The sequence below is a fragment of the Dermacentor silvarum genome, chromosome 1, assembly GCF_013339745.2.
Source record: "Dermacentor silvarum isolate Dsil-2018 chromosome 1, BIME_Dsil_1.4, whole genome shotgun sequence".
NCBI lineage: Eukaryota > Metazoa > Arthropoda > Arachnida > Ixodida > Ixodidae > Dermacentor > Dermacentor silvarum.
Window position 1 is genome coordinate 85527608 of NC_051154.1, and position 18041 is coordinate 85545648.

Below are 18041 nucleotides of genomic sequence, written 5' to 3' on the forward strand. Positions count from 1 at the left end.
ACGTACATAATTTACTATATCCAGTAAACCGTGAGGTACGTCATCTATCAAAAAATGTCATTGGAGGCGGTGGTACAAGCGGCTTTTTAATGTTCGTACACGTAAAAACACTTAGTGAAGTGAAGAAAAGAAATTTAATTAAGCAAAGCCAAACATCAGTGAAAACAAACAGAACAAAATAAGTTGCGCTCGAACGCGCGCCAGAATTTGTGGTTACATAGTCAACGTACGGCGATTCGGCCATACCTGTATATTGAAGGATCCGCTCGAACTCATGAAATTTCAATTCAGACTAGTCTGCCGCATCAGGCAGACTAGTCCTATTGCGGATGAATTAAAACGCGGATTCAAATTTACTGAAATGGACTGTATTAACACATAAGCACAGGAGTAAGCTTGTTGAGGCGTACCTAGCATGAAACAATATGCTCGGTCACAATTAATCACGCACACGCATCGACACGAGTGCCACTGTGGATCTACAGATACGCAGGTGGCTGTGCGGATGCATACACATGCACACATTTGGCCAGCCATAAGGAAAACCGATGTTACTGATAGAGGTTAAACTCACTACCAGAGTCCTTCTATGTAAAAAAAAAAAAAAAAAAAAAAAAAAAAAAAAAAAACATGGAAGGACTCGGACTCTGCCATTACTCATGTACAGATGTTGTAGACGTTTAAACGGCAATCCCGGCAAATGCAATTTAAGAACTTCCGATTAGACGTGGACGACGCGTGCAACTAGCAGGCGACGTCTGCGCCACAAAGTCGCGCCAGAGGTTCTGCGGTTGCGCCTTCGCGCAGAGGCGCGAGCGAGAGTTGAAAATGAAGGGTGAAGCACTGAAGAGCCGCACGGCACATAACACGGAGGAGGGCGCAGCCGCAACCGAGTTCAAATCAACCGCCGAATCACAGTCACGCATGCGCAATCGACTCTCTGCCCAAAAGGAGTGGGGGAAAAAAAGCCCTTCCAATGCTTTGCAGTGAGGCGCCCGACGACGAAAAATACTGTGGCGGCGCTGCGATCGAAGTGAATTGGGCCGCATCAAGGTCGCGCTGGAAACTGCCGGCGATACTGCTCGGCATGGTCATTCGTACTGCTTCGCGCCCTGGTATTTGCGTTCAGACCAGCTCAAATGGTGTTCATATTTGCATATTACATGTATTTATGCCTTAAGAATAAATTCCTTCCTTTCTCTTCTTTTTTTTATTTTATTTTTTAATGCCGCTCGGTGATTGCGCGTGCATTGCGGCCGCAGTGTTTGTTTTCATTCTACTACGAGGAGTGTTCAAATGAAAAGGTACGAAACGTCGTAACAACGTAACCGTTAACATAGATGTCTATGCCGCTTTGGGAGAACGTAGCGAGACATCTAGAGATGCGATTGGAGTCTCCGCCGTGGATTGGAGCATGCGGGGACGCCCGCATGCGCAGGAGAGAGCAGAGGCTCTTATAAAGAGCGCCGTCCAATTGACGCGGCAGTACGTGTGAGGACAGGATGGCGTTCACATTGCAAAATTCGATGATTGAGGAGCAGCGAGGCGTTATCCGATTTCTGACAGCGGAAGGTGTTAAACCGGCCACCATTCATCGCCGGATGGTGACAGCATACGGGGAAGACTGTGTGTCCGACAAGTCCGTGATTAAATGGAGTGCCAGTTTTCGTGCAGGCCGTGAGAGTTTGGTTGATGACCCGAGATGGTCCAGGCCAGGCAAATACAGTCATCACGGCCGATCTCATCGACAAGGTGGACGACCTAGTGAGAAGTGATCGGCGTGTCACATTGCGAATGTTGGCGGTGAAGGTGGATGTCAGCGCTGGAACACTTGCGTTATCGGAAGGTGTGCGCGCAATGGATTCCGAAACAACTCACCGACCAGCACAAGGAACTGTGTATGGGCGAGCACTTCAACATCTATGTCGGTATCATGAACATCCCGCTTTCCTGGAGCGGATCCTCACAGGTGATGAGAGCTGGTGCCATCACTACGAGCCAAAGACAAAGCGGGAAAGCATGCAGTGGAAGCGTGCGTCGTCACCTCCCCCTAAAAAGTGCAAAGCCGTGGCGTCAGCAGGCAAGGTGTTGCTCACCGTCTTTTTCGACGTCCAAGGTCCGCTACTTGTTGAATTCCTCGAGAACAGAAGAACCATCAACTCCGATGTGTACTGTGAGAGTCTCCGAAGCCTACGCAGGTCCATCAAGAACAAAAAACCGAGGATGCTCACGGAGGGTGTGGTTCTGTTCCATGCATGATAACGCGCGTCCACACGTCTCCTGGTCAAGTTCAAGTGGGAGCAGCTTGACCATCCGCCCTACAGCCCGGACATGTCGTCCTGCGATTTCCATGTGTTATTTTGGTCCCCTGAAAAACATCTGAAAGAGAAGCGCTTCAACTCGGACGACGAACTCAAGGACGTTGTGAAGGTCAAGGTCTCGTCACGGCCACATGAATTCTGGGAACAAGGAATCCTTCGGCTCGTTCATCAATGGGATCGTTGTGCTCAGGCCTGTGGTGTATACTTTGAATAAAGTCTTCATTTATACCCACTGTGTCGTTTCGTACCTTTGGTGAGCAAATATTTTTCTCGTTCTTCAAGCAGCATGCATCTCTCGTGTGTATTGTTGCGCATATAGTTTTCCATCAGTAGTTCTTGCGAAACGCAGACGGAGAAGCATATGCAACCTTCCTGCTTGCCGCTTCAAACAAATAAAACATATCTGCCCCATCCGACGTCTTGTACTCAGATTTACGGGAAGTATTGTTATAAAAAAATTAAAAACTGCAGCGCAACATTCCATTCAAGTTTCCGCCTTCCTCGCGTAACAGAATGCGGAGTAATTGTTACGGGGTCATTTATTGCGGCCGAAAACAGCTTTAATTAGTCATTCTATATGCTAATCTTTGGCCGTAAGCCGTACCTAGATTTTTTCCCAGTCAATACTTCAAAAAAAAAAATGTCGCAGTTTCGCCCGAAAGGCGAAGCATCGATTGCGATAGCAAATTAGTAGATAGCTATTCGGAGTAAGGATAGTAGTTTTATCGGCTGCATAGACTTGTACACATTCGCTTACTAACTGAATTAACAAGCGTGGTGTCCGCGCGCACAAGCAAACATGAATAGATCACACTGAATGACCGCAGACAACGACTGCCGAAACGCTGGCAGCAAGCGGAGCCGCCGCAGCGGGCGAAGGTTCGCGCGGTCTATCGCTTCAACGGAAACTGAGCGGAATCAACAGCGCATACAAAGGTCAGAGCCGTGTGGAGATAAGAGACGGTGCGGGCGACCGGCACCGCCGGGCAAAGTGCAGAGGAGTTGCGCAGAGGAGAAGTTGGCAGAGGAGAAGCTGCCTCCCCCCCCCTCCCTCCCTCCTCCCTCCCGCGCTGCCTTCCTGGTTTCTTGCTTTCGCGTGGGAGATTGAGTGACCAGTTCCCCTTGCGCCCGGTTGCAAGAAAGCATAGCGCGCGTCCCCCGCGCGCTTTCACTCGCGCATACGGCGCGCGGCGACGATTTTATCGCCCTTGGACTTTATACAGAACCTCACGGCGACGACGACGGCAGAAATCCGGTTGAAGTGTCCATATAATTAATATCGCAATAAAAAGAAAAGGAAAGAAAGCCGGCGCGGTAGCCTAATTAGTGGCTATATAGCGGATACGGCGTTGCGCTGCTAAACTGGAGCTCGCGGGTTCGAATCAGGTCGCGGAATTCGATGGGAACGAAATGGAAAAACACTCGTGTACTTCTATTTAGGTGCACGTTAAAGAACCCCAGGTGGTGGAAACTAAACCGGGTGCCTCATAACCATATCGTGGTTTTTCGTCGTAAAATCCAAGAATTTGTTTAAATTTAAAAAAAAGAAGAAAGAAAAAAAAAGCAGGTGGCTGCGTTCTCCGGCTTTTTTCTAGGGGTGTAAACAAAATAAATTATTCTCGAGTCTGATTTCCGAGAAAAACATGTTACGCTTATCCTATAATTCATAGATAAATCTAATGCCGTTCCCAAATGTATGTCCGCTCAACTGAACAGCTTGCATATTCTAAACGGCTGCTTTCAGTTATACGGTGCACTGTCATAACGACAATAATGAAGCAATTAAAGGAACGGCATACCTCACATACACGTAGAGATATGTGTAGATCTGCTGCGTTCATTGATCAGTGTGGAACCACCCAGTTTTAATGGGTTGCAAACATGGTTTGGCTGTCAAAAAAAGGGTGGGGGGGGGGGGGGATTTTCCCTGCCTGAATCAAGTTAGCAGGTTTACAGGCTGCCCCAAAACGGGGCGTTTATATTGAATGACAGCTAGGAACTTCTTAAGCAGTACTTTTTAACACCCGTGCGTTAAATCTCTCAGGAACTGCGCCTCTGCGCAACAGCCACGACTCTCCGGCAGCCGAATCATTCGGATTAACAGTACTCGATCACTTGCATCGGTCACTCACCTTTGAGACTTCAATAGTGCTGTTATGGACAATCGAACGGAAACGACTATTCGGCGTCGTACAGTATATCAATAACACTTGCATATATATATATATATATATATATATATATATATATGTGCATAATCATATCATAAGAAGCCAGCAAACAGAGACACCAAGGACAACATAGGGGAAATTACTTGTTCTTACTAATTGAATTAAAGAAACGATAAATTAATAGAAATGAAATTGGATGAAAAAAAGGTCGCAGTTTCACCCGAAAGGCGAAGCATCAATTGCGATAGCAACTTACCAGAGAGCTATACGGAGTAAGGCTAGTAGTTTTATCAGCTGTATCAACTTGGACATGCAGCAGCACCAGCAACACGCAGAACTGCTGTCGACGCCGTTTTGCCCGCGTTCGCACAAAACGCGTACGGCGTTGGTGACTGTTGCCGGAGCCTCTGGGGGCGGTTAGGAGGTTTTCGACGAGATCAGAACGGGAAACTCGTCGAGCAGCGTCGGAAGTCTTTATCACCTTCTCGCCTCCCAACGTTTTTATATAAATACGCATTTGATGCCGCAGCTAAACGTCGCCTCCCTCCCTCCCGTCCCCCCACGGACTTTCGCGCGACGGAAGAAGTCGCGTTTGCTCTCTATATATGGTGATTGTAAAGGCGGGAAGAGACGCTTAACTCTGCAGCCCTTCAGGGAGCAAGGCGCAGAACGCGCGTTTGTTCTACGCCGTGCGTTCGCTCCCCGTGAAAGCGCACGTCCCTCGTGCCCTTTCACTCACACATACAGCGTCCGGCGCGCGGCGACGATTTCATCGCCGTTGACGTCATACGGAACCTCACGGCGACGGCGACGCCGACGGCAGAAATCCTCTTTGAGTGTCCATATAATTGTTATCGCAATTATTTCTTCTCGTTCACACACACACACACACACACACACACACACACACATACCTATATATATATATATATATATATAGGAGGTGTTTTTGCCTGCTATGAATATTATTTCTGCGAATGAGAGTTTTATGTGCAGTATTCACTAATAAGTGAGTTTGTTACTGCAAACACGTGCACTTATTCCCGTCGGGAGTTCTCATTTTTGAATTAGTACATTTAGAATAGAGTGACCTAGAATCCATGTTCTAGTACACTCTAATTTAGAATATTTGATGTTTTTCCCTTACATATATATCGTGAATATATATGTCTATGTACCATTTGATTTAATTACCTAGAAATGCATTGGTCATTCTTCACGCCACAAAGTTAATAAACCTGGTTTATTTCAGTCGAATATTGTGTTCTTCGATCATTGTCCCTGATCAATATTCCACCAACAAGAAGCGCGCGTAAAATGACACGATATCAATAAAATTTTGTTACGTAGCTTCATGTTGCAAATATGAGGCTTATTACCAGTTATTTTTAGAAGACAGTGTTAAAAACAGCAGTTCACCTGGCTAAAACTACATTTAGTACCGGCCGTCAAGAGTCATGGTCACACCAAAGCAATTTAAACATAAAAAAATGCACTGCACAGACCTTCAGCGAGAAAAACTGGGCGTCCGCCAGCGTCCGCATAGCGAACGCGTGCTCACTAGCAGACGACGCGCTTAACAACGACAGCAAAATTGAAGACGTCATGTTGTATAATTCATGCCTCAAATATACATGTTTGGCAATATGGTCTAAACATAAATTTTCAGTTGAAATAAAGCACTATTTTAAGAGTTTACTATGTGCAATCGGCCTCGGCGCCCGCAGCGAAAGTATGTTGAATATGCCACGGAGCGCGTCTCCGCCCCAATCCAGTTCGATCGCAGCGCCCTCGCACCATTTTTCCACACGCGGCGCCTCAGCGGGAGAGCGCCGTTCGGCCCACTCGACCTCTTTTTAGTACACCTCGGTTATGAAATTGCTTCTCGCGCGTAAAATGGACGCTACGTTCATTGCGGTGTTTCTGGATTAAATCCGCATCAATCGAAGGCACATCTTATCGTGTGAGTAATTTTGAACTGAATGATGTTGGGTCTGGGTGAAATTACAACTTAAGCACCTTTAATACTTGCTTAGTTTCTATAATTTTTCGAATATTTTGATTCCGGTATTGTTTACATTGGGAATCTTGGAAGGGTAGAACACTGTGTGTGTACCTATCCTTCCTTCCTATGTCTTCTGCTTTCCTTTGTCTTGTGATTGACCACGGTAATAGCTAAAGGGGTTCGATCGTTCATGAATGATTCTATTTTCAGAGAGAAAGAAAAAGAAAGGCTATGGCAACGACGCATTGAATCGAAGTGTTCACTTCGACGGATACCTACCTGCTGCAGAGAACTTCGTTGTGTGAACGTCGGTCTGCAAAATGTATCTCTACAACTTTACACTGCAACGTGCCACCGGTATCACACATGCCGTTCACGGAAACTTTTCGGGCACAAAGCTACAGGAGGTTGCTGTGTCCAGAGGCAAGATTCTGGAACTTCTCCGACCTGATCCAAACACCGGCAAAGTTTACACACTCTACGCATGTGAAGTGTTCGGGGTCATACGCTCTATGATGAGCTTTCGCCTCACCGGCGGATCGAAAGGTACGCTCGTATTATTGCTAGTACGGGTGTCACACGGCGCTCTTTTGATAGCGATCGAGCCCGATCCGGATCGAATTTCTCGGTCGCGATTGGTTTCTTTGCTCAATCTGCGGAAGGGAGCCAATCGTAGTAGAGAATTTCGATCCGGATTGGGCTCAGTCGTGATCGATAGTGGTCGTGTGACACAAGTATAACTTTCGCACCTTCTGTTGTGTTCTTGTAACGTGTCTTTGCTCCCTTCATGCATCTGCTCTCGATGCATGAAGGGAGCATTCTCAGTGCACCGGGTAGTGTATATTAACGTTTGCCTTTTGGTGTCTTCGTTTCGTTCCTCTCGTGCGTCGACTAGATTACCTGGTGGTTGGATCTGACTCGGGGAGGATTGTTATCCTGGAGTACAATCCCCAAAAGAGTTGCTTCGAAAAGGTGAGATTACCTGATCGTTTAAAGAAGTCGACATGTGTTAATTTCTAGTGTGCCGTCTGTACGAGATGGTAATGCAGTGGAGTGCGTCCTGCCCCAACGAAACCCACTTGAACAGCCACTATGGTTAGTATAGAGCTACTTTATAATCACTATGCCGCGCACTAGAACCGTTGGTTCATCAATAGTAGGAGCTCCGAGTGTCAGGTTCGCCTCCTAACGCTGTAATATGCGTCACTTCAATACAGAACTCGATGTGGTCCGTTAAGGCTCATTCACTTGAGGAGGTCGCGCGACCTTTTGCGACTCGCGACCAAAAAGCAACCGATGTCCACACCACTCACACCGGCAAGCCCGGCTGAGCACGACTCGTAAGTTGCAATCCTGGAGATTATCGTTCTCAGCGAGGGGAACTGTAGGAATCTACGCAGTTCGCGCGTACTTCACTGTGTAAACCGGTTTCGCGTTCCGGCAACAGCGATAGATTTTCTTTTGAGCGATGGCTGGATTTTGATTCGAGCGAACAGGAAGACGTCCCTGTGCTGATGTGCTCTGCCGTGGTGTCAGCTGTGGCAGCGCAGAAAACGCGACGCTGGTGGGTGCGCCTGTGCCTCCGCTCGCGTGAAGTGGCCGGACACGCAAGCCGCCTCCTGCCCGAACTTTTGTGCGCATCACAATGAGTATTATCGAGAGCAAGTTGTAATTTCTAGTTCACATTGCGCACTATTCGGTGCATAATATTAAAGCGAAGCTGTTCACCCGCTGTTCACCTTTGGGTGGCGTGCTCATCCAACGAACGGTAGCTGGAAAAGGGGTTTGTGTAATGCTTTCTTTTCCTGCTGTTTACCTTCCAGCGAATGCGACCGCGTACATTCGACACGTTGCTGCAACTGCTGCGTCCCAGTATCACAAGACACCTGGGGGGGGGGGATTCTGTAAGAGTCCATCCACCTAGTGGACGGTTCACTTCGGCTGTCGCCAATCGCTCGAGCTTCACGAGTGCGAAGGAGACTGGCTGGCACCTTTGCGCTCGTGGAGCTCGAGCCAATGGTGACAGCGGAAGTGGTGGACTCTTACAGAATAACCCCCCTTGTAGTCTGCATATGGTGGCGTGGACATTGTATTTGGCGTGGAGGATGCCGGATATAAACACATAACATCACTTTCGGCATGGCGCCGATTGGTTGAGCAGCTTAGTGACCGCGGTCGCGCGACTGCAAAATCGAGCAGCGAGCGACTGGCCCAAAATGGTCGCGTTTCGAGAAAAGCGACCATTTGCGACTGGTTGCTTTACGACCAACTTGTTCGCGCGACCACTGTCAGTCGCCAGTGTGAATGAGCCTTTAAACTGGCGTTTCGGTTACGTCCAGATGAAACGTCACCGACAACGTTACCGTTTCATCTGAACTTAACTTTAGCGTCGTAACGTCTCGGTCTGGATGGAACGCTGGACATATCGTAATTCCATTAAATATATAACCGAGATCAAAGGTGATGTGACTATGGATATGTGTCTGCTATACACATCTCATTATTTTTTCAAATAGGTGCATTTAGAAGATGGGCTGAAATATAGGAGGGTTGTTCTATGTCATCTGCTAGGAGCGTTGGTGCCAACCATATTTGAGGTCCGTGTTCTTTGAGGTCTCAGTGCACGCAGGCTTACAGTGACGGCCGTAGCTGGTGACAGCAGCTGTTTGTGATCATGTACTGTTCTTAAAGGGACTGACAACTGATTTTTATGGACCCAGTTTTTTATGGTGCAATGAAAAGCTCACCCTCGATTGTGTTTACACCTGCAGCGGTTACTTCCAAAAGCGCTTGGATATTTTGTAAGCAGAATTTTTAGATCTGAGCAGCCTCTAAAAAAATCGCTCCTCCAGCAACGCTGAGAAGTGATAGCGATGCCGATAGCCCGCCTTGCAAATTGTGAAAGCTGTCCATTGTCCTGCTTTCACTGGAGGGAGTGCAGCTGTGGTTAACCGCCTGTATTGTCACCTTTCCAACCACTTTTAAAGGTAAATAGCCTGGTACTATAAGTTTGCGTTGTTGTACAGATCTTTCTTATAGTTGTAGCGCATTTTTTTCCAAGTACACGCCTACGTCATGGCTGGCTGGCCCCCGGCGTCTTTACATTGTTGTACAGACCTTTGTTATAGTTGTACCTCATTTTTTCCCAATTACACGCCTACGTCATGGCTGGCTGGCCCCCGGCGTCGTTATTCTGTCGATAGATGAGCCAAGCCAGCTCATCGAAGGCGAAGGCAGCGCCACTTTTCTGCTTACTACAAACGAAGGCTTATCTGTACGTTGTAGGTTAGAAAAAACTTATAATAGAAGAATGTTACTGCATTTCAATATTAATAAAAGACCAGGAACCGCGTACGCTAGTAGAAGGTCACGTGGTAGACCTCATAAGTATGTTCATGTTTTTGCCACGTGGGGCGCCAAAGGTCATTTTTCACTACTTTTAGTGAAGAATTAAAAATATAAATCCACGTTTAATAAGGAAAACAGGGTCCATTCTAGCCAATACTATAGACGATCTTTCCATCAGCGGGGTTATCTCACAAGCTCCCATGTCTCTGGGGGCTTGTGCAATGTAGAAAGTGCCGACATAGTGAAGAATTTTGGTTGTGATACTTACGACTATATTGCCTTTGGTGTGGGTGTGCGATGAAGGGGGCTCTTGCCACGTCTGGACACCAAGTTATCTTACACATGGCATGAGTTTTTTGACATGACATGAACTAAACGTGTACTAAGTGTCTGAGCTGCACTTAATTTGATGCCCTTAACCCTTTAAATGGACCTTGAAATGATTTTGACGATCGTACTGAGTCGGTGTTTGTCCTTTTGATCGTTTAACCTGTTCATCTAAGTGCTCCGCGTAAAACGTCTAATTTATTATAAGGTTTTAAAAATGTACATCGCTACCAATCGCAGTGGCACCGCTCCCCTGAGTTTTCAGCTGCCCCTGGCCAAGTGATGTGAGGTGACCATATGACATCAGTTGGGCGAGCTATCCGATTGGCTGCCCAGGGCGCGCCATCGATAATTTGCAAACTTTATGGTGAACAAATCTTATTCGTAATAGTTGGAATGTTAGTTAATTTGTTTCTATGAAAAATGAAATAACAGAAAGAGAATGCACAAGAACAATTTCTCACTACACTCAAGCACTTCAGGCACATAGCAAGTGTCATCTGCTTATGTTACAATGTGCTCTGTGGTGATGCGAGCTGCACGGTCAGTGTTAGTCTCGAGCTTTATTTTCGTGAGCACCATGGTTTGCCCTTGCGTTGTGGGCGGCAAACGTAGCTATCGGCGACATGTCAAGCTGCGACATCGTGCTTCTCTGCAAGGCAGCATTTTTTTCTGGTATGTTGCCTGTGTCAGTAAAGGGTTAAAAACTTTCTACTACATATATGTTGTGGCAAATCCTCTGAATTTAAAAACAAAAAACGTTTACCAGTGGATGGGTGAGAGAAAAATGCATTAAAGCTAGCCGATGGTCGTTTTGCCATTGGTAAAATGGTGTGCATAATGTGTTGTTAGTAGGGGTGTGCGAATATTTGAAAAGTTCGAATATAATATTAATATTCGTATTCGATTCGAAAAATAAATATTCGGAAATGGGGGGTTCGAATATTCGGTTGGATACAAATGTTCGAATCAAATCGAATAAATTGCTGGCTGTGCGGGAGCAAACACAGTTCTTAGCATTTGTTTCTATCTAATCTAAGAATATTGGGGCGATTTTGTTGTGAATTTTGTGATATTTCGTCCTGCTAGCGAAATTTCGCTTGTAAAGTACACTTAGCCACTAAATGTCAAACTGTGCAGGAAAGCCAGCCTCTCAATAGCAAGGGGCATGGGTTTGTGGACAGCGAGTTTCTTCTTTTCTTTTTTTTCAGCGCCACCCCCAATTTTGAGCTTATTGCTTGACATGAAGTGCGATGAGTGACGAATGGCACAGAGTCAAATGCCTTTGTGTTTATGGGCATTTGATGCGGTATAATAAGGCACAGGCTGGCGAGGAGGACCGCTAGTAGGAATTACTAAATTTTCCAAGTTAACATGCACCAAACACACAATATGTTATTATAATGGCTTACTAGTCTAGTTTTTTAACATTGACAATGTAATTGCAGTATTTCGACATGACAAATTAACCCAACCTGCTAATATATGCACGTGCATATCATTCGATATTCGAAGCTAAGTATTCGTATTTGAAAATTTTGATAATCACACACCCCTAGTTGTTCGCCCTTTATTTATTTATTTATTATTTATTTATTGATACCTCAAATGCCCCTGGTATGGGGTATTACATGAGGGGTGGGTTACAATTGTACGAGTTCTACGATGATTGACTTGAAGTGGCACGGGTCGGAGTGGTGCGCAGCGTCGGTGGGCAGATGATTCCAGTCATTCGCTGTTCGAATGAAAAATGAGTTGAGGTGCGCAGTAGTGCGCGCAGGTGGTGGGTATACAGCTTTGGAGTGACTGTTGCGGAGCGAAAGGCGATGAGCAGGTACGATAATCGAGTGAGCAAGAGACGAGTGATAAAACTTGTGGTAGAGGGACAGGCGCGCTATTTTTCTGCGTGACACAAGACTGGGAAGATTAGCCGTATGTTTTAGATGAGTGACGCTAGAATAGTATGAATAATCTGAGAAGACAAATCTAATAGCACGGTTTTGAATAGACTCAAGAGAATTCTGTAGGTTAATCTGGTACGGGTCCCAAACTGCGCATGCGTATTCCAGCTTGGGACGAATGAACGTTTGGTACGTTAGCAATTTTACGTGAGGAGGGGTGAACTTAAGGTTACGCCGGACATAGCCAAGGACACGGTTAGCTTCATTTGTTATGCTTCCTATATGATGTGACCAGCTGAGGTCATTAGTCACGTCATCTGAGGTCATTGGCGGGTGTTGCCTACAGGCAACATATGAGTGCGAATTTCTTGGCCAAATGTCTTCGGCTAACACTTTACTGACTGTATGTGCATATCATTCGATATTCGAAGCTAAGTATTCGTATTTGAAAATTTTGATATTCACACACGCCTAGTTGTTCGCCCTTTATTGGCGGGTGTTGCCTACAGGCAACATATGAGTGCGAATTTCCTGGCCAAATGTCTTCGGCCAACACTTTACTGACTGGCAGCAAATGCAATTTGTTGGTTTAGAGCACGAACACAGGACGAGGAAGAAGAAATTTGGCATGCGACTCGCTTTCTTTTGAAAACACAGTGAGACCAGACAGGCCGTTGCAATATCTCTGGCTGCAGTGGTGTCACACGTGTAATGTAAAGAAAATGAAATGTACACATATAGCCTCCTGAGGCCCAGAGTGCATTTTGTGTCACGGTTTTGTTTCATATTTATTATGCTATTTTGGCTTCCAGAAAGCGATAAAACCACTATTTTATAGTTTTTAAAATATTTGCAAGTGAACACGGCAATGTCTAATATATTGGACATTGCCAATATTTCGAAGATCGTATTACACTTAGCACCTAGATTTTGGTGGGAGCATGTCCAATATATTGGACAAATGCTCCATTGCTGTGCCTCAGGATATATCGAGAGCTGTCTGTACAAATTCTAAATGAAGCCATAGGTCGCTTGGGGTGAAGCCCACTTCCAGTTTTCTGCATGGTGTTTCCTTCCTATTCATTCTCTGCTTGCCACTTCCCCCATATTCAACCCATGCAATGACACCTAATTCATATTTAATTTATAAGCAGTCATATTTTGAATAGTGTTAAAAGCAGAATCACACTCGTGTAAGCCAGCAGAATGTCACTGAGCTTAGTTGAAACCCATAACACCAGAACCATTCTGCTCTCCGCCTGGTGACCTCCTTAATACTGTTAAGCATAAGCAGCCATGTTTTGAATAGTGTTAAAAGCAGAATCTCTCGTTTAAGCCACCAGAATATGTCACTGAGATTCGTTGAAACCCATCCCACCAGAACCATTCTGCTCTCCTTTGCATGGTGACTTCCTTGGTCCTATTTAGATGATTTGTTACAGCCTTCGGAATTGAGAAGCCAACTTCAGCAGCATTTTCGTTACCTCCCTTCTTCTTAGTATGGTTCTTACACGCAAACAACATGCAGTTCACCATTGTGAATTGGCGTAACACTGCTGTGCTTACTCCATACAACACAATGCAACATGCCCACGGTGGACACATGACTTCAAACATGGTGCCAAAGTTGATGCTGACGCTCATGTCACCTGGGAGCACTGCTTCTGTGCAGCCCTCTGAACGTCTGAAGTGCAGAGTAACTGTTAGGATAAAGTTTGTGCCAGGCAACATTACACCCTTAAAATTAGAATTAAATTGTAGGTTTGGTAATTCCGAAGCTTCATAGTGGGTTATAAGGAATGCTGTATTGGAGGGCTGTGGATTAATGTTTACCACCTAGGGTTCTTTAACGTGCACCTAAATCTAAATACACTAGCATTTTCCATTTCACCCCCATTGAAATGTGGTTGCCGCCGCCAGGAATCAAACCTACTACCTCGTGCTCGGCAGCATACCATAGCCAATGAGCTACCACAGTTAGTAACATTAGATCTTTATTGCTACATTTTTTAACCGGGTTCCACTATTGTGGGGCTTTTAGGTAAATATGACCTTGTTTGCAGAACAAAGATTTTTGCTTGTGCTTGGCAGAGCTTGCAGCTCAAGCTGGCATGTTCAGGCATGTAAAATATCTTCTCATTGCTCCAAAAATATTTGCTCCTTTGAGACTACTTAACACTGCATTCTCTAGGTGCATCAAGAAACATTTGGGAAGAGTGGCTGCCGACGCATTGTGCCTGGCCAACATCTTGCCATGGACCCCAAGGGTAGAGCTCTTATGGTGGCAGCTGTTGAAAAGCAGAAGCTGGTGTACATCTTGAACCGAGATGCAGCTGCACGGTTGACCATTTCCTCACCACTGGAAGCACACAAATCCAGCACTCTTGTGTATCATTGTGTTGGTGTTGATGTTGGATTTGAGAACCCAGTGTTTGCCTGCCTTGAAATGGACTATGAGGTTAGTACTTTTCTTATTTTGGCAGTTATATCATTAACTTGTCTTAGCTCACAGTACTAGTAGGTTGTTGGGCCAGCTAATGATGTGGCATGATTGAATAGCTCAAGAGCAGTGCTGGGCAGTATCGAAGATACATGTATCTTAGATACTATCTTAGATACTCTTTGGGTATCTTGTATCTGTATCATGATGTGTCAGGCAAGACGTGTATCAGTATCTGTATTTCCAATACATGAAAGAATGTATTGTGTATCTTAAGATACAAGATACTGCTATCGCAGCATCACCGTGCGAAGCTCTAAATGATGACTGAACTCCGCTTCTCAAGTTGATACTGCTGCCACTAAGCCATTTGAATAAAACTAAAATCCGCGACATTCTTTTATCTTTCCGCCAGAGCCCCCCAGCGAGGGCAGGCGATGAGATCTGCGCATCCCTATTGGTGGAGTAGAGTCACGTGGTGGCGCTTGCGCCGTCTCGGCAAAAACAAGTGCACGCACCTCTGCGTGCAGCTGACCTTTTTTGTTTTTACAAACAAGGTAAAACTCCAGAGCGGCATTTGTGCCATCGTGCAGAGGCTTCTTATTGACGTTCTTGTAATTAGATGGCAACCCGCTAGCTGGTCGGCAAGCAGAGCAGCTACTTCCATCAATTACAAAAGCGACAAGCAAAAACCGCTGACTTCGCAGCGTATAAAGAGCTTTCGTGTTAAGCAGCTAAAGCAACCCCAGTAAATATTTTGGAATGAAAATAATATGCTTTGAGTATGAAAGACAAAAATTTTTAGATACTAACAAACATTTCAATCAAATGAAACAAGGCTGGTCGAAGTAATTTCCAAGCAAAAAATTTTTTTGCATATGCGTTTGCTGATACATCATATAGATCTATAATAACAAATTTGCGAATGTATTGAAGTATCTTAAGATGCAAATTAAAAGTGTTGTATGAGATACAATAATTGTGGTAGTATCTTGTATCTGTATCTCAAATATTTTTTGCCCGAGTATCTTGTATAGTATCATAATACAATTGCAAAGTATCTTTGCCCAGCCCTGCCCAAGAGGACACATGTCTTTAACCACGCCTTCCTAGTGTAAGCCGAGACGCTGGTGACAAATTTTTAAGGTCTCCATTTTTTTCTAATGCAACTAAAAGCTTACTGTCCACGGTGCCCAATCCCGTAGCTGTTGCATAGAAATTGTTGGGAAAAGCTTTTACACATTATGTCTTTGCGGCATTTTCATGTTTAGGTAGACTGATGGAAGCTCTGATAAGTGTTGCTGAGTGGTTGCATGCTAGCATAATAAATTAAATAAATTTATCAGGGCAGTTGTCACTATGACTCACACTGTCTGAACTCTTAAAGGGCAACTCTGGCAATTTTTTGACCGTGTCAAGGTAATAGAATATTTAGGTTCCCGAGACCTCCCTGTCCTGCGTCTGATAGGAGAATTGTTCCGAAAATTCGAAAATAATTTTAAATAAGCAATAAACAGCAAAAACAAAACCGAAACCTGACCAAGTAGCCGAGCGAACCTTTCTGTGTGTCGTCACGAGTGTTCACTCGGCGGGAAAGGCGCGCAAGGCAGGCCAGTCTCGCCCGCGGACCAAACGAAACCGGCAAAGAGCAAACACTCAGCTTATTCGTGACCGTGCCGGACCTTCGAGTGACAATGTCAGCTGTACCAGCTCTTCGGATGTGTTAAACAGTGACAGCCATGATTCTGACAAATTCAATACCAACGAATCACTGTTAGCATGCGACCCGCCACCACGAGAGCCAGCGCCCATGCGCAACATATTCCGCTGCAACATGAAGACCAAGGGTAGCCCTAACAACTGATTTTATACGTGCTACTTCCTATTTTAGGTTTTTTACCCCTTCTCAGGGAAGCGCTTCGCATGCTCACGTGATGTAAGATGAGGAGCATTTGTTACATCGGCAGGTACAGCGACCACTCATCGTTTGCTTGAGATATGGATGCTAGCCGCTTATCGGTAACATCAATTAATGTCAGAACATATCAAAAGACACAGATTTTGTGCATACCCGCCGGGGTGGCTCAGTCAGCTAAGGTGTTGCGCTGCTGAGCACGAGGTAGCGGGATCAAATCCCGGCCGCGGTGGCTGCATTTCGATGGAGGCGAAATGCAAAAACACCCGTGTGCTTGCGTTGTAGTGCACGTTGAAGAACCCCAGGTGGTCAAAATTAATCCGGAGCCCTCCACTACGGCGTGCCTCATAATCGGAACTGGTTTTGGCACGTAAAACCCCAGAAAGAAGAAGAAAATTTTGTGCATGTAAGCAGCATTACATCACTCTAGGTCGCGCTGATATGAGCGACCACACAGAGAGAAATCCATCTCCCCCGTCGCCGCTAGCCGTCGGCCAGAATAGCTTGAGACACAGCAGCAGCAAGGGCTTGACTGATGATGTCCTGCTGGACATTGGGAACGCATAGTTTTCTCGCGGAAATGCCGATGCCAGTATTGACACCGTTGGCAGCTGAACGAGGTGGTTGTTTACGCTGCTGTATTGAAGGGGCCTCCGCTTGCTGCCCATTTGGTATACGAGGCAAACAGTACACCTCGGAAGCTAAATAATGAGTCAGCATATCAATAGGTAAAAATGCACCCATGTACGTAGTCACATTTAATTTAGGAAAACGCCGGCGAGTGCTACTAGCCGCATTCGAGAATGGCAACGTAGAGATGTTGATTGTGTCGTCCCTTCTAGCTTTTTGCGTGTGCACTGTATGAAATGAGGAAGGGGTTATTTCAAATCCATAGGGTCAAAACTGAACTACAGCAGTTTTTTTTCATCCTAATTGCTTAACTAGCTTCAGACCAGTCGCTCAGGTCCGCCAGCAGCAGATGCATGAACTTGGCAACTGTGATATAGGCTTAACCTCGGCTGAACGCGATCGGCATCGGCTCAAACTGTTTGCGGATGGCGAGGGCTGAAGTTCGTGCAGCAAACAATGCAACACTGTTTGCCACCCCCCATCACTTGCCCGTCCACAGGGAACGCAACTTCTCGCGACAGTCAAGCACTAGCTCACGATCGTCAACTCCTCCACGCTCTCGTCGGTTGTCTGCATAATCCCGGCATGCACAGCGTGGAACACTCCTGACGTCATACACAATGTGGCCTGTAACTGAGGAAGAGGTAAGGTAGGGTGTACGGGGCAATTAATTAAATTCATTTGTAAAAAATCTGCGCAACTCTCAAGCCTGCTTTTTTGAGGGCATGCCGGAAGTGTTCAGAGGAACATACCCAGTCAATTTTATCGACATCCATTGACATCGAAAAATCGCCGGGGTTGCCCTAAACCACCCATAGGTCAAAATTTAGTTGTGGTGTTGGAGTTGTGCACGAGTCTACATCGAACACGTAATCGCGAGAATTTTTCGAAATGGTGCCGTAATAGCGGAGTTGCATGCATTTGATGATCGAAACACTGTCCTTGCTTGTTTCGCTCTTTCCTTCGCTACTCTCTGTTCGTCG

The 18041-nt window shown here is 45.7% G+C and overlaps 1 protein-coding gene across 1 annotated transcript in view; it reads left to right on the forward strand.

Annotated features, from left to right (window-relative positions):
* Nucleotides 1-6349: 6349 nt before the first annotated feature.
* LOC119431754 (splicing factor 3B subunit 3) overlaps nt 6350-18041 on the forward strand; it is an 82495-nt gene continuing 70803 nt past the window's right edge. The window contains exons 1-4 of the mRNA XM_037699225.2: nt 6350-6455; nt 6708-7043; nt 7393-7469; nt 14265-14531. Coding sequence (XP_037555153.1) covers nt 6818-7043; nt 7393-7469; nt 14265-14531 — 570 coding nt within the window. The 5' untranslated portion in view covers nt 6350-6455; nt 6708-6817. The remainder of the gene's footprint in view (nt 6456-6707; nt 7044-7392; nt 7470-14264; nt 14532-18041) is intronic.